This window comes from Cebidichthys violaceus, unplaced genomic scaffold (genome assembly GCF_023349555.1).
Source record: "Cebidichthys violaceus isolate CVI_PGR_0920_01 unplaced genomic scaffold, fCebVio1.0.p SCAF_21, whole genome shotgun sequence".
Lineage (NCBI taxonomy): Eukaryota > Metazoa > Chordata > Actinopteri > Perciformes > Stichaeidae > Cebidichthys > Cebidichthys violaceus.
The window spans coordinates 4,314,910-4,341,250 of record NW_027176384.1 but is presented as its reverse complement, the minus strand read 5'-3'; the positions used below and the strand labels follow the sequence as shown (position 1 = coordinate 4,341,250).

The 26,341-nt window shown below is 42.5% G+C and overlaps 3 protein-coding genes across 7 annotated transcripts in view; 1 reads left to right on the top strand and 2 right to left on the bottom strand.

The window, feature by feature from the left end:
• Positions 1-1,646: 1,646 nt before the first annotated feature.
• On the bottom strand, positions 1,647-13,970 carry pik3cg (phosphatidylinositol-4,5-bisphosphate 3-kinase, catalytic subunit gamma). The gene is made up of 24 exons (XM_068716991.1): positions 13,823-13,970; positions 12,663-12,882; positions 12,395-12,566; positions 12,036-12,304; positions 11,255-11,341; positions 11,072-11,172; positions 10,806-10,975; positions 10,484-10,671; positions 10,055-10,162; positions 9,510-9,597; positions 8,992-9,424; positions 8,812-8,910; positions 8,603-8,738; positions 6,900-6,965; positions 6,433-6,576; positions 6,242-6,323; positions 5,653-5,756; positions 5,308-5,454; positions 5,138-5,228; positions 4,922-5,052; positions 4,248-4,359; positions 3,686-3,843; positions 3,481-3,562; positions 1,647-3,314 (listed from the first exon to the last, which is right to left on the bottom strand). Exons 2-24 carry the CDS (start codon positions 12,873-12,875, stop codon positions 3,115-3,117), a joined length of 3,381 nt encoding a protein of 1,126 aa, XP_068573092.1. The 5' UTR covers positions 12,876-12,882; positions 13,823-13,970; the 3' UTR covers positions 1,647-3,114.
• A 1,853-nt stretch (positions 13,971-15,823) lies between these two features.
• LOC137877229 (HMG box-containing protein 1-like) lies at positions 15,824-22,769 on the top strand. 4 transcript variants are annotated; one of them, XM_068716990.1, is made up of 13 exons: positions 15,824-15,861; positions 16,955-17,059; positions 17,372-17,479; positions 17,574-17,769; positions 17,883-18,003; positions 18,213-18,324; positions 18,468-18,577; positions 18,913-19,069; positions 19,148-19,292; positions 19,375-19,493; positions 19,649-19,853; positions 20,018-20,159; positions 20,262-22,769. In XM_068716990.1, the coding sequence occupies exons 2-13, from the start codon at positions 16,969-16,971 to the stop codon at positions 20,277-20,279; spliced, it is 1,524 nt and encodes a 507-aa protein (XP_068573091.1). In that variant the 5' UTR covers positions 15,824-15,861; positions 16,955-16,968; the 3' UTR covers positions 20,280-22,769. The 4 variants fall into 4 exon arrangements, with proteins under 4 accessions (XP_068573091.1, XP_068573089.1, XP_068573088.1 ...); XM_068716988.1 differs by having other exon boundaries at positions 15,841-15,861; positions 18,216-18,324; XM_068716987.1 differs by lacking the exon at positions 15,824-15,861 and adding an exon at positions 16,040-16,100.
• ptprz1b (protein tyrosine phosphatase receptor type Z1b) overlaps positions 22,742-26,341 on the bottom strand; it is a 62,837-nt gene continuing 59,237 nt past the window's right edge. For both annotated transcript variants that reach the window (XM_068716985.1, XM_068716986.1), the window contains one exon: positions 22,742-26,158. In XM_068716985.1, coding sequence (XP_068573086.1) covers positions 26,015-26,158 — 144 coding nt within the window. In that variant the 3' untranslated portion in view covers positions 22,742-26,014. The remainder of the gene's footprint in view (positions 26,159-26,341) is intronic.

Sequence of the window (26,341 nt, the reverse complement as noted above, 5' to 3'; positions counted from 1 at the left end):
TTTTTAGGTTTTGTAAAACAAACTGTTAAATTAGAGTTACAGATGTTTATGTTTGTCAGCAAGCAAGATATAAGAATGCACATTTGATTTGGTGATTGGAAGCATTGTGTCCACCCTCTGGTTACCCTGCTGGTCAACACTGTTCGCTATGTCAGCACTGTTAGCACTGTTAGCTCTTAGCTGCCGGCTCAGCTTGCCACGTTGAGAGCTATGTGGAGGCACTAGAAGTGCTCTGAGTTTCAAATTTAACTTAAAAGCACCCTGTGGAGTTTTTTTGGTTTGTTTAAATGCAGTGTTACTCACCAAAGCGCATTAAGTGTACACAAGAGAACAGCCACCTTTAAGCTCCCATCTGACACTGCAAATCAGTCACTGCCTGTAACATGTAAGTAAGACTTTTCCATTTTTCACTAAAAACACTGCATGCGATGAACTGATTAAAAATATTTGGCGTCAGTCATTTCAGTTTAAAACAGAAAAAAAGTAAAGTCACCTTAAAATCTCTTCTACACAATTACTTTGTCACTTGGGCTTCAGCTATTATCACTTTAAAAACTTTTTGATGTGTTTTTGAACTTCATCAACTTTGTATTTTTTTTTTTAGGTGTCTTTAGAGAGTAATGGAGAGCATAGAAATTAAATGGGTTATTGGGTTATTTCTATTATTTTCATTGATGCTATTGCTTACTTTTAATTCAATTGGAAATAAATTTACCCCAGTCATGTTTACTGCCATTACATTTACTTTTACTATCTTACATTTACGATCTTATTCAATGTGTAAATTTGTTAATCCTTTATATTACTGTTGTATTAGAATCCAGCAATGTAATTTCATTGAGGCTGGTTTGAAAATGAAGCTGCCTTTCTTCATTTTTCAAGTCATGTGATTCCTTGAAGATACATTATTTTTGGCATTCAGAGGCAGCATACATAAAAAAAAACATACACAAATCTGCAACAATAAGAAAATAAGAATAAGAGAATAAGAGAAACAGGTAACAAAGGGAGGAGAGGTTCTGCAATCCATTTACATTTGGCTCTATTCACTCCCATCACCTCCAGGATAAATTCCTTGCCGTGCTAAAAAGCTTACATTTATCAGAGTAACAGAGTGCAGAAAGAGGCCTTAGAGCCGCGAGGAATGAAGAGACTTATCTGTCTAATCCATTTAGTCCCTCAACACCCTGCACATCACAACATATACAGCCGTTAACAGCCGCAACACAGAGTGGCATGAAAGACACTTGTTCCTCGTGCAGTGCACTCACACCCACTCGTACCTTTCCTGTTCAAACAGTGCTTGGAAAAAAGGGGGAGAGGAAGAGGAGCCGGATGAAAAAGTGAATGGGAAACTGACAGAAAGGAACGTGGGGATTGTGAGAGGAAAAGCAGGGAAGAAGGAGGCGAAGGAGGAGAGGGGGCGTGATAGTGTCAAGTGTCGAAATGTGTAGCTCTAGGAGAAGGCTTGTGGTGTTGCGCCATCTTGTGGATAATGTCAATTATTACAGTTGATATTTGAAATGAGTCGGGACAGAAACATCATTCTTATTGGAGGACATTTTAAGGCAAACATGTAAAGAGGAAAAGATATGAGCGAGAGGAATGCACATTATTTGAACTATGGCATGCAAACAGGCAGTAAGTTTGATTGAAATACTTTAATAGTCTGATATGATTGCATAGACATTGTATTTCCAAAATCAATGATTGAAAGAATTAACAGTCACAAAAGACTTTGGTACAAAATGAAAAAAACCAAAGGTTTCATATTGTTCCAATACTTGCTGTAGCTTTCATCTCTAACTGGGAAATGACTTATGCTCATGCTCTTATTTAATATAACCATAATCTGTGATGCTCAATACATTTCATAATTCATTTGTGGGTTTTGTTTTACCTCGTCTCTTAAACCGCCTCAATCTCTAGCTGTGATTTCATCCATTTCTCAGGACTCATTTCGACAAAAATATTGAGAGAGAACATGTTGTTCTTCATGAAGTTGGCTTGTATAGGTGTTTATGGCATATTTTTAATTTTGGCATGTTTACTGGCAAAAATATGATCTGGCATAACAGTTTAAGACTTAACACAGTGATCTTGTACTGTATTACTTTCACTTTGCAATGTCTTGATAAAATATTAAAAATCATTGGTCGTAGACAAATAAAAAACAAATGAGTTCCACCATCCTATAACAAGTGACTACAGCACTGACCAGCATGTGCTAAATGTCACCAACAGACCAGGAAGTAGAGCCTTTAACAACAGTCTTTTACAGCAGTTATAAATTAGCATGATCAAATTGGACTTTTTAATACATAATTTACGTTTTGAATATGAAACATTTTTTAACTATTTTAATAGACTGATCCTTCAATACTCAATCTACCAGACAGTGTAGCACTACCTCAGCGAGAATCCAATTAACAGTGTGACACGTACTGTGTTTTAAAATGAAAACAATGCAAAGGAAATGTGAGTGAAATGTGTTTCCTCAGCAGGAAATGACAACTAGAAACAGGAAGTAGTTTGAGTTTGTAAAAGGATGAAAATAGCCTTGTGTAGAAATCCAATTCCTTACTCTGGTTTGGTTTTTATTCTCAAAAACCATTAGCATTTACTGTTTTAGGTAGTGAACCTTTCCGTCTGAAATAATGCTGTGAGCGGGCAAAGACTTATGCAATGATTGTCACAGAGAAAAAACTCTCGATACATATCATTGAGTTCGGTGTGAATGTTTGACTTGGTCCAAGCAATGCAATGAAAACAGTCACTCTTGCAGAATTATTAGAATTAATTACACTCAATTTAGCATGTATGCATCTTGTCTGCATACACGCAGCGTCACAGGTTAAAAATCAGCTTAGCTTTGCTTTAAAAGTTCCAGCCTTTCTCCATAGTTGAAATGATTGCCCAACCCCATCTCTTAGTTAATCACCTGCATAAAAACTTTTGCTTTTTATATTTTCTAAAATCTAAAGGTGTGTTCGTCATTTTTATAGCTTTCCAAACTTTTCAGTCCTCTGCTGTAAGATGTATTTACTTCAAATAAAAAATAAAACCCAGATATGCCTGAAAGAAATCTTAACCTTTCCTTATTAATACAGAGTTCTAAGTGGACCGTTTCTCCACACCCTGCTTGATCCCCAGCACCAGGTGAACAAACCAGTTGATCTGCACCATCCAGCCCTTTTCCCTGCAGATCTCTATCTGGTCCAGTAGGTGGCGCTGGGCCTCGTCCTCGCTGCGGCCGACAGTCAGCGCCTCGCGGATGTACTCGATGTCCTCCTTGCTGGTCAGCTGGGGCATGCCTGTTTAAAATAAATACAAAATAAGAGTCTCATCTTTTCAGGCACAAGTATGAGCATTTACCAGTAGCTCTCGTTCATTTCCTCAGAAATACAAATGGTAACAGATTGGTGGTGTTCTGCTGTGAAAAGGGCCCAAAATCTTTAAGTGCAAGGAAGGAAGCCGTACCGGTCATCAGCATCATGGAGAAGAGGATGATGAGCAGGTTGGTGTGGTGCCGAAGGGCGAGGTAAGCCTTCACACACACGTCCTGGGACAGAGATAGAGGAAGTTGTGCATGTTGTACACACAGACAAATGCATGCAGTAGATTGGACACCTCTGACGCTCTTAGGGTATTCACATGAAAACAAAACAAATCCCATTTGCTGCACCTGGAACTTCTGGAAGTGGGGGCTGCTTTTCTTTCCTGACGTTCCCATGACGTACAGGAAGTCTGGCGTGAGCACGAAGGGAACCCACTCCTTACTGATCCCCATGAAGCTCTTGTAGTTCCCCAGGATGTGACCGAAGTCGATGTGGAAGAGATTCCCTGCAGAAACACAAAGGGGATTCGTTTTCAGTATCTCCTGAATTCCATGCTTCATTTCTACATATAAGTGTACTGGCCTGGCTTTTCTTCTGGTTGGATAATTCTTACAATTTCTCAGATGTTACCGACCGCGAGAGATTTAGAAGTTTTACAAATGTTTACAGACAAGGTTTGAATGAAATATACAGACATTCTCACAAGGATTTAAGCATGGTTCAGGTTGTTATTGTTGTATTGTAATGCAAGTATTTGTGTGCATATTTGAGTCATATTTTCACTTATGAATACCTGTGACCAGAGAAATGTGCAGGTATAAATAAAATAAAGTAAAATAAAATAAACACTTTTATATTTTTGAGTTTGTCCCAAAGTCATATAAAAGTACAGACATATGATGTCATTACCAGATTCAGTGATCATGATGTTGTCATTATGGCGATCCCCAATTCCCAGAACGTAAGTGGCCACGCAGTAGCCACCACAGGAATACAGGAACCTCTCCACAGCCTGCTGGAACTACAAAGAGAGAGAGAGAATGCCATCATACATCTGGGGCAATAACCGGGCCGTGACTTAGAGGTTTGGTTGGTTGGCTTCAGAGATTAAGGGTTCTTATTTGAAATGACATATTCAATAAGAATAGAACAGAATGCGGTCTGGTGGCGTGAACTGGACGACCCTCAGCTGTGCCAACGTGTGAAATTCTCCTCTTCCGTTAAATCTTTCACTGTACATGTGATGTAAATACTGTGTTAATGCGTACTAGACACTAAACATCCTCCAGCGCAGTGTGGAGTCACCTCTCCTTTATAATTAAAACTAACAGATGAAATGTTGCAAAATAGATTCTCAAAAAAAGAGCAGGAACATTTAGACACTTGGGGGTTGCAGGTGTCAAAGCGAAAAGTAGCGTGTGTATGTGTGTGTTGCGATGACAGGAAAACCCCTTGTTGGTTGCTTCCTTCCTGTCTGTCGCACTGCCACTTCCTCTGACATCTGATAGACAGAGCAGCATCTGGATGCGTTTGGAGACTGGGTTTCTGTTTCTGGTCAAAGTAAAGCTTGTTGTGATGTGCACCTTGTCCTCGCTGACACACTTGTCCCGCAGCCACTGGCATAGGATTTCATCTTTAAACGCTCCGGTGCTTCCCACGACGCTCTGCTGAATGTTAGCTATGGTGGTGGCGTCCTTCACGATCTCAATCATACCTGCAATAAAGACAGATAGAAGGGCGGGGGGTGTCTCAGACTGGCTGTAATAATCAACTAATTTGATGTCCACTGAATATCTGACCTATTCTGTTCCCAGTGGAGATGCAGCCGTACGGCAGTAGACACAGATCCAGTGTTTCGGTCTCCCAGATGGACTCCATGATCACCAGGATCTGAAGGGATGCGAGAGAGAAGCTGAGTCTTTTTTTTTAACATAACATGCTACTCTACAGAGGCTGCGCCGCCGCTCACCTGCAGGATGAGCATGTCCTGTCGGAGGTCGTCGCCGTCTTTGAAGATGATGCCAATGGGGTCTCTGGACAGAGTGGTGGGGTCGGCCCTTTTGAACTGAAGCCACAGCGGCTTCTTCTTGGACGCCATCACTTTGCACTGCTCGATCTGCACGTTCACAAGCGGTGCTTATGCTGCAGGTATTCACGTGTATTTGTTGCACTTTCAAAACTGGTTTTATATGTTGTTTTTTTATTGGTGTTCTACTTGCAGACATCTTGGTTTTAGTGTGTATGGTTCTCTGTGTGTGTGTGTGTGTGTGTGTGTGTGTGTGTGTGTGTGTGTGTGTGTGTGTGTGTCACTCACCATCAGGGCTCCAGCTCTCAGTCCAGGATCGTAAGGGACCCTGAAACTCTCCGGCAGACCGGTCGACTGCAGAGTCTCCAGCTTCTGACGCAACTGGAACACCACTGACAAGAACACAACACAAAACACACACGGCGTTAGTCTCACTGCATAGACATGGGTCTTACTTGAATCCTCAAGTCTTATTGGCTACATTTATGAACAAGTGCTAAGATATTTTACTTAAGTAAAAGTACCAACACCAAGAATTAAAAAACACTGCTACAAGTAAATCCTGCATTTAAAATCTTACCTAAGTAAAAGTTAGTATATAATCAAGCAGTCAAATGGGCTCTTTAGTTGTTGCATTAGCAAATTGTATTCATTTCAATTTACTCCTTATAAATAAATACATGTGGTGAAGTCAAAAGTATAATATTTCCCTCTGAAAATAGAATAGAAGGCCACATCAAAATTGTACTTAGTCACTGATTAATACCATGTTGCACCAAAAAAAGGTGCAACCATATCATGTGCTGGTGCGACCAACTGGGAAAGTTGGTAACACCAGCGCTACCAGTGGAGAGGTTATTCTGGAGCTCGGCCTCACCTTGTGGAGTGATGTCGTACTTGTCTGCGGACATGGCCTTCATCTCACGGGTGACTTTCTGCAGAGCCTCCGTCAACTCCACCTGGAGAGCGTCACTTCATCATGTCAGTAACTCAAAGAGCTGAACCGCGTTGTTCTTTTCGATCTACGCTACACCGCTTAAGGAGCCTGTGTACAAGTCGTTGGCTCACCTGCTTCCTGAAGTCCTGCAGCATGTCTTCACCACAGCCTCTGAGGTAGGCCTCCAGCAGGACAGCGTACCTCTGCTGGTAATGCATGGACTGGGCGATCTCACTGCGCAGGAACCAGAAGAGAAAATGACCAATACGCTTACTCTGTGGAGAGAAAACCACAAAAAAAAGCTGTAAATAGCATCAGGTGGAAAACAGAGACAATAATTCGATATGATTATTATTACATAAGTCTGTTCAAATGTTAAAATTGCAATGTTGATGCTAAAAAACAGAATCAAATATTTTACAAAACCTTTCCATCGTTGGGAGAAAAACACAAACACACACACACACACACACACACACACACACACACACAGACAGATGAATGGGCAGAGAGACATAACCACAGGAACACACACACACACACACACACACACTGGAAGACATTGTGAGAAACAGACACAGATGTTGGTCCTGCTTACCCTCAGAGCTCTCTTCAGCAGGAACCTGACCAGGGCGCTGTCGTGGTACGGCTCAAACTTGACCGCCTGCAGGACACACACACACACACACACACACACACACACACACACACACACACACCAATATTTCAGGTTTTTCAGGTTTCACTGAACACACATTTCTTTTTAAATATACACACATGCAAACGCACAGAAAGCTTTTACTTTTGTCATGTAAAAGCCCTCTGGACACTCTGAAAAGAAGCTTTTATTAAAAAATAAAAAATAAAAAAGGTTTGAATGATGGGCACCCTGTTAAGTTTTAGACCAGGTAGCGGAGCTGCGCATCAGCGTGCGAGTAAATGTGAACAAAGCCACAGTATTGACATTGTAAATGATTTTTAAGTTAGGAAGTGCATGAAAAAAATGTTCAAGGCCTCAGGGAAGCAGACATTATATAAAATATATTATCTACGAGAGAGCCCTTTGCGTTTTTACCAGAGACTGTATATAGGAAGGGGACGTAGTCATCATGATGTCACCCGTTGGTTTGTGGACTGCCGCTTTGAAGCCTTGAGTTAAGCGAGTTGGATGTCACCACGTCCGTCGTCATGTTGGCTTTTTTGCAACCAGTAAATGGAAGTGACCATATTTGGAATGCGGAGGAGTGGAGGTGTGGCGTAGAGTTGCCGTACACAACTCTGGTAGCGACCTGTCAATCACAAGGCAGCCCCGCCCTAAAGCATCCCCTGCTTTATGGTCTATTTAACTCTAAATGGACCATCATTTACTAAATGAGCATCATGCTGTATTGTAGAAGACTTGAAACTAGAGATTGAGACCATAAACTCATGTTTACAATGTTTACTGAAGTAATAAATCAAGTAGTCATTTTCTCATAGACTTCTATACAATCAGACTTATTTTTGCAACCAGAGGACTCGCCCCCTGCTGATCAGTAGAGAGAATGCAAGTTTAAGACACTTCAGCATTGGCTTCACTCAGCAGAACCGGAGGTTGGGGCCTGAGTACCTGAATGCCACCGTAGTTCTCCGACACGCTAGGAAAGGAAGGGGTATTCAGTTGGTTGCAATCTGCAACCTCATCGCTAGAGGCCACTAAATCCTACACACTGCTCCTTTAAGAGATTGTGTTGATTGAGTGTGATGAGGCACAAAGTGGACAGCGGCAGTAAAAGGAAGTGGAGTGAAAACACAGAGCTCATTGTGCTCACACACAGGACGGCTATTCAAAAAAAGGTGTAGACAGACAGATAGTAGGGTAAGGTTTCAGATGTACTAAAAAAAAAAAAAATTCACACAAACTGTTACTGTACTAAATAGCATGTAAGTGTGGAACCAGTCTGACACCTTTGCAAGGCAAGTTATCTTTCTTTTTGAGAGAGCCTAATTTCAGGCAGTGTGCAAATACATTTTGGAAAGACACGCTCCACGTATCACTGAAGCTCATGATACAGACACAACACTGTGATGGTGAGAGTCATTTTCCTATCAGACCAAAGGGCCCTTTGTTGGCCTCAGCTCATAATTCATTATGTAAAGCTGACCACAGAGTCACTTTTGGAAACACGTCAGGAGACAAACATGCAGCGTGTATCCGCTGAGCTGCCTCTCCCCACCAGCTTGTAATACTGTGAATCAGGGGGGAACAGGAAGAGGCGCTTCGTCGGCGTGGAAGAAGAAGAAGAAACAGAAAGGACGCACCTGTACGAGCTGCAGGAGGTATCTGAGCACATCGTCGTCCTCCAGAGTCTCCAGCTTCCTGACGGCCATGGAGCGAACCTGAGCGTCCGAGTAGTGGCAGTCCAGCAGCTGCATGGCCAGACCAACGTCCAGGCCGCTGAAGAACACGAAGACAGGTGATGGGACACTGAAGCAAGATGCGTATTGTGGTGGCGTGAAGGCACATTTACCTGCTGTCCCACGCGCTGCTGCGCTCCAACAGCCGGTGTGTCGCCAAAACGTCTTCCTGTCTCCCCCACTTGACTGAACCCAGGAGCTTCGGGTAGGCCCTGAAGATGATATCAAAGTTATAGCAACAATGATCTAACGTTTAGTAGCCTGTTTTTGTTGGAATAAAACAAATAAAGTACCTGGGGTCACGCATACACTCGTGCCTGAAGTGCCACAGCAGCTCCTTGTCCTCGGGGCTGAGCGGATGCAGGGGGTCGGTGGCCACGATGGCCGCGAACTGCTTCTTCAGGTGGTTGGGCATCTCCCTCTGACCACGCTCGCCCCCCTCGGCCTCCTCGCCCCTGGCCCCGGCGTCGCGGCCCGTGACGTCGCGGCTCTTGGGCAGCACCACCGGGTAGCAGTACTTGTCCAGCAGGATGGCGACGGCCATGGCGGAGGCCTTGTCCGGGTTGGTGGCGGAGGTGAGCTTGTCCGCGTTGATGCTGCTGCTGCTCTCCTCGTTCTTCTCCGGCATTTTCCACATGTGGAGGATGAACTCGCCCTGGCGCAGCAGGGAGCGGTGGTCGATCAGCAGCAGGTTGACGTAGTACAGGAGGCGGCTCTTGGTCTTTCCTGAAAGACGGACGGACAGACGGATGCAGGACTTGCTCGGATTCAGAATGATACAGCGAGCAAACCAAATGTTAGGAGACCTTACCATCATGGCTGCCAGTTCCTGCTGTATTATCCTGGTAGGCGGAGGCTCCCTTGGAGTTTGGCGTCAGGGGCTGCTTCCCACAAACCACCTGGGTGGAAAACAAAGTAGGAGTGTGAATAGGCAAAAATGTGACAATACGATATGTATCACGATACAGGAGGTACGATTCAATGTCACGATATATATCGCGATACCGTATGCAAGGCGATATATTGAGATTTTTTTTAAACCTAATTTTAGGACAACTGTCAAACGGACGGATAGACAACCCCAAAACATAATAGCCTTCGGCCAAAACAATTCTATAAAAATCAATAAAATGTTTTCAAGAATTGATACAGTATCACGAAACATAATATCACAATACGTAACAGTACGGAGTAAAAAGAAAAAAAAACTAAGTTCTTTCAATCATTTCCACTAAAGCATTGCAAGAAGAAACAATTTTCCTGCCACAACATATATATTTGGAAATTGATAAATGATTGTTGAAACAACCAATCGCTGTAAAGTTATCCAACCTGTCCTCTGAATTAAAAGTTTACCTGGAGGTTGAGTCGCGCTCCTTTGGGCAGGTCCTTGATCTTAATGTTAAACTCCAACCAGCAGTTCCACAGCACTTCTTCGCTGAAGGTTTTAGAGGACGTCCTCTCCTGAGACAGTAAAGGCCGGGTTAAACTCTGCTGTCCAAAACCTACTCACTCTCTCTTGTGTTTTGAAAAACAAGTGCTCCCTGAAAATGTAGGTTAAAGCCAACATTTCTTAGTTCTTTAGTTATAATCCTTAAAGGGACGGTTCAAAAATATATTTGTTTTCTTCAAAGTGGCGCTTTGAGCAGCACAAGCCGAGTGTCATATATTGGAGAGAAGGCAGAAATCTCTGAGACCGTTAACTCTGCAACTTCAATAAAATGAAATCAAAAATCAATATAGCTCATCAGATTATTTTTTTGCGTGCTTGAAAGTTTCGATCACCTGGGCTAAAAGCTGTTGGCCGTGGAAGATGCTGGCTTCTATGAAGACAATGAACTCTGGGATTTTGGGGAGGGACGGGATGTCGATACCCAGCACCTTCACTCTGAACTTCCTGTTACAGTCCCACATAGAGATGGTGAACACCCGCTCATGGTCCTTCTCGTCGATGGTCAACTGCTCATGGGTACCTGACAGAGACAAGTTAGCAGGATAATGACTATCTCCGTACCAGGTTGGCCATACCTCAATAAGTTACATCATCAAATACACAAACAACACAGTACATGTTTTTTTTAGCTTTAATCTTAACTTTAATGACTACCTGCAACTCCGGTGCAGTCATCCACTTGTGCCCAGTCCTCCTTCTGGACCAGATCCAGGTCTGTGTCAGGGGGCGTCTCCAGAACCAGGTGGATTTCGTCCCCGTTCTTCAGACACTGACGGATCCAGTTGAAGTCCTGAAGCGGTTTATCCCCGTACAGGTACTCCTCCCTGTGCGAACATGTAAAACACCACATATTAATTATGATCTGCTTCAAACCCTCGCTATGCATGAGTAGCTATGGTGCGTTTTAGCCTCTCGCATACCTTCCACACACACGTAGCACGAAGTCGGCCTCACACATGTTGTCAGGGATGCCCAGCAAAACTCTTTTATTTGCCAACTTGGCGAAAAAGCTCACCAACACCTAAACAAGACGGACTGTTGTCAGAAAGTGGAACAGTGACAGTGAAGGGAAACGAATGGTGCTCAACACCGCACTCGTCTACCTGCGCCGGCGTGTCGTCGATGGACACCTTGACGGTCTGGCTGGCTGTGCTGATGTGGATCACCAACAGGATGTGAGCGTTGCTGACCTGACAGGAGGAACGAATGAACGGAGGATGGTGAAAGACAACATAAAAACACGCACAAAGATTGAAGACAGAGGTTTCACTCTGCAAAAAGACAAAGCAGCGAACAAACTGATGACACACGTCAGATTTGTTTGTGCCAAAGAGTTAGTTGAGAAGAAGCTGATCTGAAAGGAAATTAATAGATGTTCTATAACTTTCTTTTCATCAGTTGCCTCAATCCACAATTTCAAACAACGTTCAAAGCTGCAGATCTTGTACAACAACTAATTTTGAGAAAATCTGTTGTTGAAAGCAATGACTGCTGTTTCACTGGAGACACTTCTTCTTAAAGGGCCAGTGTGTACCATTTCGGGGGATCTATTGGCAGAAATGTAAGATAACGTCAATAAGTATGTTTTCTTAATTAGATAATCACCTGGAAATAAGAATGTCTGTTTCTACAGTAGCCCAGGATGGTCAAACAAAACACCGTCTCTGGATAGGGCCATTCGCGTTTTCGCGTCTGCCAACGTAGTTTGGCACACGGTAGAAATTTCAGTTAATCGCAATCTGCAACCTCACCGCTAGGTGTCGCCAAATCCTCCACACTGGCCCTTTAAATAGTAGTTCACTTTCAGAAAATATTGTAAATTAATTCTATATAGGGCGTAACAGCGAAGAATATTGCTGAACTCAACCATCAACCTTCACACACCTTCACCTTGCTGAGCAGGTGCTCAGGCAGCAGCTTGCGGGTCACCCAGGGGTCCATGGAGTAGAGTTTAGCGTCGCGGTCGGACAGCTCGATGCGTCGCGGTGTCAGCAGCTTCCTGCGGGTGAACTCCAGCTCGTCGTCGTGCACGTTGCTCACATCGGTCACGTCGTAGCCGATCAGGTAGTTCAGGTAGCGCTGGTACTGCAGGGACTCGTCTGAGGGCTGCGGACGGGGGACCAGCTGGATCCGGCCCACGTCCTTCTTCAGGGCTTTTTAAAAAAAAATAACAACAGACGAGTTTGACATCATCGTCACGGAATAACTCAGGTTTGCGACTGCTCAGTCAGCGAATGGTATACCTCTCCAGTAGCGGATGCAGTCCAGTGTCTGGAACACCTGGTGCTTATCGTAGATCTCACACACGTTGCCTTTCTTCTGGTAGAGCAGGATGCAGTGGTCGGGGGACAACCGCTGGTAGAAGTCAGGGCAGAGGTTTAAAGTCACCGCCTTCAGCCACACCTGAGCTTTCACCTGGGGGAAACGGAATATGGCACAGAATATTTCTTATTCTAACATCCCCAAAGGAACAATGCACATCGTTGACGATGGATCAGGAGTTCAGGTGACCTGCTCCACCGTCCAGTTTCCGGCAACCTCTAGCGGCAGAGTGTCGGGGCCGCTTCCGCTGCGCGCCGCGGTGGGCAGGACGAACTCCACAGTGATCTGATCCATGGAGGTGCAGGAGGACGACGAGATGGCCTTCTTTCTTCTCCTCCTCCGGGTCTCTTCTCGCAGGACTTTGGGCTCTTCGTCGCTCACCTGGGACTGCTGCCCGTCCATCACCTAGCTGGTGGGGGACAGACAGAACACTCTCATCCCGTCTTCATGTCATCTTCCTTTAGTTAGTAGCAGAAGTGCCAGTAATGCTGATTCACCACTGGATATATTAATAAGTATTGATGAGAAAGATATATATCTGTAATACCAGCCAGGTATCTATCAGGGAACACTGAGCAATGACTCCTCACACTTTGAGATGCTGCAGAGTGATTGATATTTTTCCTTTGACATGACTCAGCAAAATTAATGGATTTAAAAATAGTTGACCGCTCATTTAATGTCCATCTCCTTGTTGTTTAACCGAGCAGCAAGCAGACTTTAACACTGAGACACAATGAGCAACAGGTGATGTACGGATATATGGACCAAGTAAACAAGTGAAATTTTCTCCGTCTTGACGTAATAATAACTATTAATAAAAACTAAAAACGTTATTTACTGATACTGTCCCAAAGCAAAGCACTGCTTCTTCTTTTTTTTCTGTCGTGTCTAAAACAACTATGACAATCCAATGAAACTCATTTCAGAGGAATAAAGTATGAAAATATGTCATTCATTTTACACAATCTAGGAATACTACACAAAGCGGTGCATCATGATGAAAACCTTATTTAATTAAGTATTTTTCTTAACAAACTCCTGATTTCAGTTGACGGACTGTTAAGTCACAGGATGAAATGGAGTTTCCCTTCTGCTTCTTTTAACACCAGCAGAGGAAGCTTCAAAAAGCAGGAAGCAAACCTCGACACAGCATGGATGTAACTGTACAGAGACAGGCGGTCATACACGGTATAATGTGTGTAATTTAAATCAACAGGCGCAGGAGAGTAAATTAAAAAGCACTCACAGCGGAACTGGTTAGACTTTGGCGAATGTAACGGTACAGCTACCATAATAATCGGAAGGAGAGGTAAAACAAAAACGTGAAACCCGTTTTTATGACTCACCAACGGACGGTGAAGCAGACGGCAACGAAACCCGACGCTTTACGGTGAAGGTTCGGCATTTATGCTCCACGAAGAGACCTAAAACCAGAGTAGAATATGTTTAAAAGGTGGGAAAGTTCGGCAAAGTCCGCTGCGCGTCTACTCAGGAAGGTTGTCAAGCTTACAGGCTGACAGAAACGAGACTTCCGGATTTTCTCTTAAAAATAAACTACAATAACGCAAACAATAATTCTTATGAAGGGAAGACATGCAGATTATTATATTGTAATTTACATTTTCTTTCGTAAATTGGTCTTGAAAAAGTATTTAAAAGAATGAATGGAACTGTTCAAAAACATAGAATAAATTAATTTGTTCTCGTTTTAAAACTAAAGGCAGTGTTAAAGTCAGTCCAATCGTTCATTCAGTATGTAATTTGCGCAAGTCCTTTAAAGTCGATTATAGTGTTTATTATTGGTATACGTGAAAATGTGTCTTGTACAATGAGAGTAACATCAGTACTGATAGAAACTAAATTACTATATTATATTAAGAGTTGTCTTAAGGGCAGCTTTCTGGTCGGAGGATCATGTTTTCATGTCTGTCATGATTGCATGAAGACTTGAGAGTGTTCATCGCCCTCTTGTGGCCACAGTGTGGAACTTCATCAATACAATAATCAATAAAATAATAATAATATGATATAATATAATATATAATAATAATTATAATGGTTCATATTATTATTATTATTAGCAATAATAATAATAACAAAATAAGGGTAGCTGTAATAATAATAATAATAATAATAATAATAATAATAATACATATTAAATAAATTAAATAATTACATAATGTGTAATTATAGTCTCTGGCCACTAGAAAACTATTAACATGACTACTATATATAACGATCTGTAATTTCGATTATACATTTACTTTGAAGATTATTTATTATATTTCGTTTTATTATTAGTGCTTATTGATTTGTATCGAAAGTATTAACCGGAAGTGTTGCTATGTAATCATGTCCAGCTTGACGCATGCCACCTTGGTGCAGTTTCTAACAGTGACCGCTGGAGGGCAGTAAACACTCGCCATTCTACATCATGTCAAGTGTCGCTTCCACCAGCGTCAAGGCAGACACGTTAGCGTGATCTCACAACACAACTCTAAACTCCAACTGGGATCTCTATTACACCCAGCAGTATTCACTGCCCTGTTTACTTTTTTTGAACTGTTACTATGCCATGTATTTCTTGAGTACTTGTTATTACAAAGTAAGTTTTACCTGAGTAGTTTTTTGGCTACTTCCCCTCTGTCTAAATGAGAGGACGCCTATAATTATGGCTTCACCCTTCACCTTGCCTGCAGCAGTGAAACATGTATAATTACACTATACAAGGAGAATGCCATTGTGTCTTTGACCAGGTTACTTGAGTGATCTGTTGTATAGTTGCTTTGGATGTATGACAATTGCGCTGAAGGCTATTTGTTTGCTGCATTCGTTTTTTATATATTTGCAGTCCGTTTTATCGTCACACATCAGCACCTCCCAGCTTGTAGGCTGAATGTGAATATTGGACTTAGTTCTTTTTTCTTTATTGTTTATTAAAACATTTTTTTATAATAAAGAAACACACACAGTAGACACAAAGCACCTCGTCCGACTACATAACATAACAAAAAGAAAGAGGGGATTCATAACTAGAACTGAGTCAGAACTATGGCTATAGATTATTTTTACTTTGTGAGACAGGAATATAATACTTTCTACATAACTATAAGCGTTTGAAATACTGCCATTCTCAAGATAAGAGCCGACGTTCGTTATACAGGATCAGATGTATTTTATTCGTCACTTTTGGTTTGGCCATCTTTCCTCACTTTAACCTAGCCGATGTTTATTGTTGTGGCGATAACAGTGCAGAGAACAAGCGGCACTGAACCGACCAATGAGGACGAGGGAAGCCGCGGGTTGACACCAAGTCTGGCCAATAGGACCGCTGGGGACAAAGTGTTTATAGCCGCCCCCTCACCCGTACAAGGCGACTGTTTGGGTGAGTGAAGTTAACTTCATTGAAATCATTTGTGGGTTTTAAAGCGTTGAATTTGAGAAGTAACTACGCCATTTGAATGATTTCCCCCTGAACTTATCACACGAGTAGTAACGTAGAACTGACACCGTGTGTTTGTCTCCATAAATACAGTTTCTCTGCGCGCTCCGTGGAGCTTCATTGTTGACGGTTGTTTTGTTCTAACTGCATTTTGCGCAACATAATGGATCGACCATTTTAACGTACTTAAACGTATTTCTTTTATTCACACCCTGGATGTCATTGGGCTCGTTTTATGTGGCTGGTGAAACACGGACGCTGAAGCGTTTTTTTAATCGTTTTCGTCGACGTAACTTCTAATCTTTTAACGGCACTTTTTGTTTCGCGACAACAAGAAAACGGAGCTTCTTTTGAAGTTTATCGTCGCGTGAGAACGTGGACAGCAGTCGTATTATGTAACAGTCCATAATATCCAGTGTGTCATAGCTGCTTTATTTTCGTGTTGTTTTGTTACTTATTGAGAACTACTTAGTTCAAACGTATTATCGCTGCCCTTCTCCCCATTGAATGAATGGGCTTTTAGGTGCGCATGCGTGCAGGATCTCAAAGTTTATAAACAAGAGGGGAGTCACATGACGAGATTATTGTGAAATAGATAGGACCGGAACACGCTCTTATCGTGTTTACATGTTCGAAACGGAATATTTCAACGTATTGTGGACAATAATATCCAACACAGAGATCTGGTTAACAGACTGGAGCTTTGAGAACGTGTGTCGGTGTATTTATTAGGTAACCAGCCCTGTGTTACCTCATGTCACCTTATGTCTCCTTACGTCACCCCAACCACGTATAGCCTATACGTTACGGCTCATTCGAGGATCAAGTTCCTGTGCGCGCGCGCGCGCGCGTGTTAGTGGGTGCTCATGGGAGTCGAGTAATGCAGATTCCAGTGATGTTTAGCCTAACCTGTACGATTATATGTTCAACCAACAATATATTTCCTATATTTAATTTGAACATTTACATAAAATAAATTAAATAAAACATATCACGCTAATGAAGTGACACGTGTTGGCTTGTGCGTCCGTTTCAGTTCCCACGGACGCGATGGTCTGGGAGGTGGTGACCCCCGCTGTGCTGTCCGGTGACCCCAAACGTCAGAGCGCGCGGCCTTCTGAGCCTGAGGGTGAACCCGCAGGTAACCCCGGAGCAGCGCGCTGCACAGGCAACGCGCATGTCTGCGCAGTGTAATTACTGACGCAGCGCTCTTAAAGGGTAAATCCCCTGATTTAGTATTTCACTTCGGAAGCTGTATGACTCACAGTAGACCTCCTGTTTGTAACATGCCATTAATATGCGGAGTGACCCCGATGACATCATTAGCATTTTTTTATTTTTTTTATTATTATATACTAATAATTCTAAATGAAAATTCAAAGTGAAATTTAAACATCCTGTAATTGGTAATTGAAGTGTGCTCCCTATGCTGTTTGTCTGGTGTTACCTTCAGAGGTGATGATGGATGCGGATGGAGACCAGTCACATGACCTGCTGCGCTGTGAGGAATGCCTCTCCTCCTCACCCGGCTTCCCCACCAGCGACAGTTACATGGAATACGGTAAATAAGACACGAGCGTGCGGAATAGCCTCAGTTTTCTTTCCTTCTTTTTCTCTTTTTTCTATCAAATACTTCATTTGTTTCCTCCTCCTAGACGACCTCCCAGACCTGCAGGAGGTCCGGGAGGAGGCGGAGCCAGCGGCGCCACCTGTCTACCAGGTGGACGCGGGAGTGTCGCACCAGGAACGACGTGCGCGCGCTCAGCCTCCGGACACACATTGGCTGACGCAGCTGGCTCACATCGCCACCGGACCTCAGAGCCCTCTGCTGCGAGAGTCTCCCAGCAGCAGGTAGCTAATGTAGCAGTGTCCTGAAACACTAAGCGTAAATACAACAAAGAACGTGTGGTTGTAATGTGCTGCAGTGAGCCTCCATTCCACTCATGAGCCTGTGTCATTTTCAGCTCCTCTCCGGTTTGCCTCTCCAGCACCAGCAGCAATCTACATTCCTACGCCCGGCCTCCTCCCCCCCGTCTCCCCCTGTCGCTCCCCAGAGGTCACGGCAGGGCGCGCCGGCGCACCAGGGTAGAGCTCATGTTCACCCGCTCCATCGTTAATCACTGTCACCGACACAATTTCTGAAGAAGACATTAAAAAAACGCATCTTTTATTTTATTTTACTTAGTGAAACTGACTTGACTCACAACAATGAGCTGCTTGTGGTCTTTGAAGAAACTCTTTGGCTGCTGTTAGATTCCCAAGGCGTGCCTGACAGACAGTTCATGTGTCCACAGAAGAGCAGTGAATGTGGTTCCGCCGTGTCGACCAGATCCTCTCTGTCTGATGATGAAGACATGGGCTGGAGCTTCTCTGGTCCGCCCACGGCCTGGCACTGCTTTCTCAAAGGTAGACACACACACACACACACACACACACACACACACACACACACACACACACACACTCTTTTGCTGCTCGAAAGACATAAATGTGAGATTTTATTCGAGCCTGTCGTTCATATCTCAGAGTGGCTTTTCATCTGTCACCAGGCACCAATCTGCGTTTCCACCGCGGCTCCAACGTGGAGTGGCAGGACGTGGAGGACCTGGGCTCGGCCGAGGAGGACTCTGGGGATGAGGAGCGGTCCGGGTCTCTGAAGGTACATTGTGCAAGAAGCTGCACTTTATCTTCACTTTGTCAGTGTAGGTCAGTGTTAATGTGCTGTACTTTTTGACAGCAGCAGCAATATGTATCAATCAAAGGTACGATGTAAAACATTATTTCACCTCTACTGATGGCTTGGTTTATTGGCTTGGGTCCGGGGTGACAGAGACAAGGGAACAAGTCGTTTGGAGTCTGCTACGGCTGAATTTGAGCTAAATGCTAACGGAGTTCTGTCCTCACACACAGACCTTGGAGGTATCGGGGCAGCTGTACTTCTTCATCGCCTCGTTTTGTATGCAATGAGTCAAAGCACTGCTCGCTCTTTTGCAGAGTTATGGCTCCGAGGGTCTGCAGCTGGTGGAGCATTCAGAGACTGTGCTGTCTGGTCAGGCAGTTCTTCAGCTGACATTTGACCCCGGCGCATTCGGGCACGCCGCCATGACCGCCCGGTGCCACCTCGACCACCCCTTCTACGTCAGAAAGAAAGGTAGGAGCGACGGCGAGAGACAACACTGCGACCGTTTTAAACAACGCTCTTTACACCCTTCGCCTTGCTTTCTGTCAGGCTGGTCGTCATTTCACCCGAGCTTGACCGTGGTGCGTTATGGGATACCATGCTATGAAATGGAGGTGGGAGACGTGTGCCTCCCCCCGGGACACAGAGACGCCAAACACACCGACGACTCGCTGGTCTTCGACACATTCAGGAGGTAAAAGTGTTCTAAACCTAAAGCATCAGCAGATGAGCATGTCAGAGTGAAACACCTGTTTTTACCCGCGTGTCTTCCTCAGTTATGATTTCACTCCTCGGGACTCCTCTGCGGTTTATGTGCTGAGCAGCATGGCGAGGCGGCGGCGTGCCTCGCAGTCCAGCGGTGGAGCCGCTTCTCCGGACAGAGACCCATCACAAGGTACTGCGCCTCATGCCTCCGAGAACAGGCAGCGTTCACTTTGCAAAAATACAAAAATGCACCGTACGAAAACACTCATGTGAGAAAGAGGATGCATTTCATAAAAGAGAGAGAGAGAAAAAAACAAAACTTGTAGATCTGCTTAAAACCTGCAGACGGTGCCAGTCATGCACACTCTCCTCGTCAAAAGCCAACCAAAAGCCAGCAAGCCGGCGCGGCAGGAAGCAGCAGCAGCAGCAGCAGCAGCAGCAGCAACAACGCCACGCCCACTAAGTGCAAGCGGCCAATGAACGCCTTCATGCTGTTTGCCAAGAAGTTCAGGGTGGAGTACACACAGATGTACCCAGGCAAGGACAACAGGTGGGTGTGCCCTGCGTGTGTTGCGCTGCGGAGCTGCCATGTCAATGTTTAGTCGTAAGGTAATGTGTGTGTGTGTGTGTGTGTGTGTGTGTGTGTGTGTGTGTGTGTGTGTGTGTGTGTGTGTGTGTGTGTGTGTGTGTGGGCGCGCGCGCATGCGCGCGCAGAGCGATCAGCGTCCTCCTCGGGGAGCGGTGGAAGAAAATGCGAAGTGAGGAGCGGCGGACGTTCACCGTGCAGGCCAAAGCCCTCGCAGACGAACAGAAAAGACTCAACCCTGACTGCTGGAAACGCAAACGAGTCAACTCTGTAAGGACACACACACACACACACACACACACACACACACACACACACGGCTTAATCCAGTGCATTGTACTGCTGTCTAATTTCTCCTCTGTGTCCCAACAGGGCTGTCAGGGAAATTAAGGCTGCAGACAGGAAGAGAGAACAGTCTGTAGGAGAACACACACACACACACACACACACACACACACACACACACACACACACACACACACACACTGAAAAGTGACAAGGAAAAGAGAGCTTTGCGCGACCGAATACGATGCCTCAATATTCTGTTTTGTTGAAAACGGAGCAGCAGTGTCGTACTTTTTTCAAAACATTTTAATGCTACAGAGCACCGCGGCGTCTCCCTCCAGAGATGACATTTTTCCCCAAACGCAATAACAAAGCAGCTCAACTGGGTGTTTTTTTCAGGACTGGAGTTCATCTCCAACACTTCACCATATGTGTGAATAAGCCAATAAAAGAGAGTTTCTCATCACATGCTTGAAACAGGTGGAAGTTGTGGTGCTGTAGCATTTTAGGTAAAGTAGATGATGTAGCTATTTTCCCAAAATTCTATATTGTATACAAAGAAATATATTTAAGTATTTTCTTGCCTGTATTACTTGCATTTGCACTCAGTGTATTGCACATATTTTAACCTTGCTTTTCGTGTAATTTATTATGTCATGTTTAGTTATTAAACAAATTGTACGCCATAAATTCTCAAATAGTGGCCCAGGAGTTTTATTTAACTCCAACTTAAAGTAATAATCTTGAAGATTTTCCTTTTAAATGAATGTCTGTTAAGTCCCTATTTGTCACTGAATGAGGTGATGGAAGCTGTTCAGTTTTATGAACTGAGTGTCTGTGGCGAAGCGGTGTGCAGTTATTGACGCGGTCTCCATCCCCCAGCAGTGGTAGGCGAAGCTAAATCAACAGGCCGCTCTTCAACTCGCTTTTGTTATTCTTTCTTCAGGTGTCTCTGCTAGCGTTGCAAGTAAACGGTTACTGTGGCCGAACAAACAAAAACACAGCTGCGATTACCACTCATAGGTGTCGCCAAAGAGACCGAAATGAAGATCTTCGAGATTGCAACTTTAAGAGAGGCTCTGGTCTTTATAAGTTAAGTCTAACTTCTACAGTTTATAACTCTTATCAACCATATTTTACAGTAAGAAGCCTCCCAGTTTTCCAAACATTAAAACAATGTCCAACAGTTCAGGGGGGTAGAATCCTTTCACTTCTCTGCAAGGCTTTTATTTTGAAAAAGGAAAGAAGTGTTGAGTTTCCCCAACAGTTTTCTTGAGAAAGTAGTACAATGCAAAATACGTTGTCCCGACAGAATTAACGCAGTGCTGCATTTTCCATCACAGTCATTGTAATATACGTACTAGCAATAACATTTCTCCCTTTGCCTTGTTTAATCTTTGTTTTATTGCTTTTATTTGAGAATTTACTGTAGTTAATATGTATTGTCACAAAAGATATAAAATGGGTATGTTACAGAAAACCGTCACAGGCAGCAGGACGACGCAAAGATACTACACCGCTGACGTGTCCTCCATTCTAACATCTCTATGTGCCATAACATGATGTCTTTTCATCAAAGTAACAGTATATTCCTGTATAATCAAAGATACATTAATACAGCTGAGGCTTGATTGAGCTTCAAGACTGGAGATCATTTTATTCAGTGTTTGTCCGTTTCCCTGATGAAATCAGATGTACCAGAAAAGCAAGAGAAAAAGAAAACATGGTTGTTTGGCTCCGCCCCTTTGAGGTTTATCTTCTCCATTGAGTTTTGATGGTTTTACTCTTTGTCAAAAATAGGAATAGATTATAAAACAACAGGGTAGTGTGCACACAGAGGATCCTAAACATTTTGTGATGAGATTAAAGGCGTGGGACAAAAAAGTTGACGCGGCCGCAGATTGACAGTGAATTTATTGCCATTAACTAGTAATTTTATGATCAGAAAAAATATATACCATGCTGTGTTTTTATTCAGGTTATTGTGTTTCCATGCACCGTGGAATCATTTTAAGTCACAATAAATAGTAGCACATTTGGCTATTAGAGAAAGGTTTTGTTTTTTTAGTTTGAAACAAAGAGCTGTTGTCATAACAAATAAAAAACAGCCTCTGTAATGTGATATTATCTTAAGTACTGATTGCATGTAAACAAAACCACTGCAAACATGAACATCATTCAGAAAGTGACAGGGATGTGAATGAAGAGTGAAGGCAGGATGGGCATCTGCTTGGGCTTTTTTTTTTTAAATAGTTTAAAAAATGATAATACTCCCCAGTGTGGGTACTCATAATCTCACTGCATAACAAGGTTTAATGCACTATATACACTTTATCTCACGTGACTGCTACAGTATAATATGTGTCATGACAAACATTAATATGATTATATAGAAATATATATATTTTTGGTTTTGACTTAATCCTTGTTAACCTTTCATGGTTGTGCATTGATTAATAACTTCTGTTTGTCTTTACTATCGTGTCATGTACAGGTTGATCAGGGGAGGCAATACAGTGTATTGCAATATGAATAAAAGCATGATACACCTGTGTCTTTGTGTGTTTGAGACTGTTCAATAAAATGAGAAGATAAGTTTGGGTCTAAACAAGAACATTTTATTGATTTCTCCCTCCTGGACAAAGAAACAAATTCTAAATCATAAACAGGGTTGGTGTTGCTTCCACTTGTTGCTATTTACATACTGCACCAGTTTATGGCTGGAGATAAAGGTATAGACATTAAGCTGCTACTGTGATCATAAAGATACAAAGAGATAACTCCATTAAAACTATAAACATGATCAATATTTCCAGGCTAAAATTATCAAATAGAATCCACACAGTTATACTGTATATGTGTAAATGACTAGAAAATCACTTTCTTTTATATAGTAAAATAGAAAATATATAGAGGTACAGTATAAACATACAGTAATTTGGCCTTTTTATGTATTCAGGGATATTTACACAGAAAGAGTTCAGACACATTACAGTCAGATCTGGTGTGAATCGCTATCTGGCACAGTTGCAGTAGCCTCGATGGTTTGTGCCATTTTGCATCCCCAGATGTGCTCTAAATATGGTACAGGGCGGATGCAAAATAGGCACGTAGAAGCCGCAACATTGTTTGAAAGTGATTCAGAGGTTGATTGATCGTGTCCAACGCAATGGGCACGTTTGGACTTGCTCAGAATGGAAACAGTCGTAGTAGTGGCACAGGGGTGCAGAGCTCTCGGCGCCTGAATCTCATTTTCAGTCCGAAGTTTAACAGAATATCGTCAAGTTCAGCTGCTTGTCTCTCCACACTAAATGTTTGCAATAGTAAGACAACTGTTTTAGCTGATGTACTGGTTTTATGAGAGCTGATTATAATGCTTGAGTATTCTGTTGCAATGAGTGATTAGAGATGTTTCCTTAACATTAGGAAAACCACCCATTGGAATTCATTGTAAACTACGTCAGCGTATTTGGGCCATTGTAGGTATAACAAAAGAAAGAAGATATTACAGAGCCGGGGGGGGGGGGGGGGGGGTAATATTCTGAGAAAAACTCCAGTATTAAAGTGTTAAATTTAAGAGAAGGCAAAATTAAATGGTGGTTTTCATTTACTTGTTTAATCTAGAGAATAAGTTTTATCTCAACATTATCTCGGAAACTCAAAGTGTTTTCTTTGAGTATTAAAAAAGCGCCTTCATTTTTTTGTTTTCTTTTGTACCTACTATGGCTCTAACACGTCGTAGTTAACTGACACAAATTGAAGCTGCAGCTTTTTACGGCCACTTGTCAGGCTTACAGCGACTGTCGTGTTTGATACTCAACAGACAGACATGGTGTGGAATACCATTTAAATCCCAGATTGCATCTTTTACAAAACATCTGACGTTTCATCTCCTCTCTGACTTCGACATATGAAAGTAACGAGCGCAATAGAAAATAGAAAAAAAAAATCACAGATCATTATTTTGGCATATTAGTCACACAGTTGTATCAAAACAGGTTTAAAATACAATAACATGAATTACAAAAGGCACGGGGTACCAGAGACCATGGAGCCAGTGGCAACGAGACATGAACGGAGAAATTCAACAGCAGTCAATTTAGTGTCACGAGTGAGGCCTAAACAGATTTTGGTTAATCAAAATATTTCTCTCACTAAGGATACGTGGTAGTTTGAGCCCCAAAATCTGCTGGTTAATGTGTGGTGCATAAAATATGTAGGAAAACAAGAGGTTAGGAGAATGTCATTTCCTAAATCATTTCCCTTTTTTATTACCTTTAAGTCTTCTTGTTCTACTTTTATTTGGATCTAATTTGTATTTATTTCTATTTTTGTTTTGCCTGTTTGCTAATTTCAATTTCCATTCATATACGTTTTTGTCTTTTAGAAAACAAGAGAGCGATGAAAAAAGGCAAAGAGACCACTAGTCAAAGAAATAATTGTTCAAGAAAGATGATGATAGACAGAAGTTATGGATTTAGGTAGGTCTGCTATTAAAATTATAAAGGTGACTCCTTTTATCATTAAGAAAAATAATTTCCAATGAAATTTTGGTACCACTTCCTAATAATGAACTTCTCTTATAAAGGACCTTTTGAATTGTCACTAATGGCTTTATTAATGGTTAATACATAACTTACTAATGCTTTATAGATCAGTTATTGGGTTGGGCTGGTTTTATCCTTTCTACTTCTTAAAAGTACCGTTATAGATTTTGATAATTCATTAATAAATTGTCATTGGGTGTTCACTTTCTAATAACCCATCAATAATGTAGTTACAATTGCACCAAATGGATTTTGGTCTCTATTGTCTACAGCCCTTTTCCAGGAAGAACTGTCTGACCAATCAAAGGGAATTTTCTCAACCTGTCAACACAAATGTTTCTTTTAACTGATCGATATGGAAGCCCTTAGAGGAAAGTGAAAATAAATGTTTATGACTTAAGAACAGGCGAGAAAATAATGTTTGGCAGGTCTTTCATTTGTTTTTTCATCAAAATCATTTTTCAAAGTGTTTGTTGTGTAATACTCATTCAGCCACATGAGGCTGAAGTGCACCACTTCCCCATGTTCTAAATAGGACTGAAATGTTTTCCCTAAAGGCAGGTTAGTGCCGATTAAAATACATTTAGTGCCAAAAGAAAGACATAGTGTTACATCACTTTCTATCACACAATATATGTACCTTGTGTTTAGAGTGCATGAAAACATGAATGCTTTTAATCCTGTTTAGAACTTGGAGTAGTGGTGCACTTCAACCGCTTGTGGCCGAAATGAGCGTTGCAACAACAAGAACAAACATTTAAAAAAAATCCACATGCCAAAAACTTTAGCACCCAACCTGTTTTCGCAGATGGAAAAATATTATTTCAGCAAAACCTTTTTATCACCTGTTCTGAAGTCATACACACAGAGAGAAAACTATTTAGACTAAGAAAATGGACTTCCCCGGGCTTCCATAGATCTATAAAGCATTAGTAAAGTATTATCATAGGTTAACTAAAAATAACTCATTTAGAAACTGTGCCTCGTAATAAAGTGGCATCTTTACTTTTTTAAAGGACGAGTCCTGTCATCGCCTGGTTGGGTCACTTCATCTGACATGAGGGTTGCCATCAGAAATGAGCTCTGTGTCTGCATGTTATCACTTTTAATTGCCTGTCTGACGCTGCCACATGTTCAGCGGACACATTCGGGAACCACAGACACAGAGAGGATCATCTCATGTCAGGTCAAACCTCAGTCACCAAAGCACTCAGTCGATGCTGGTGCGTCTGTGGGCTTTTGTGATGCAATGTCTGTGAATGTGACATGCTTGTGTGGTAAATGTGTGTGTGTCTACATGAGTGACTCCAGGCTCTCAGCAATGTTAGTCTGGCCCAGTGGTACAGAACCGTTGGTTTCTGGACTCTGGAGGGCTCTCTGGTCTTCCTGGCTGCTCACCAGACTCAGCACAGCTCGGTACAGGTACTGGTACTGCTCCTGTGAGGACGAGACACAAATTCAAGACTGAACCATCTTTTGTTATTAAGAAGAAGAAAAAACAACTCTTACCAACTTTTTTTTTCTTCTAAATTCCTAGGAATGTCATTGGTTAGCGGCTGAGGTGAAGTTGCTTACTTAATTGTTATTTTAAAGATCATGAAGTGGAGACAGAGAGAAGTG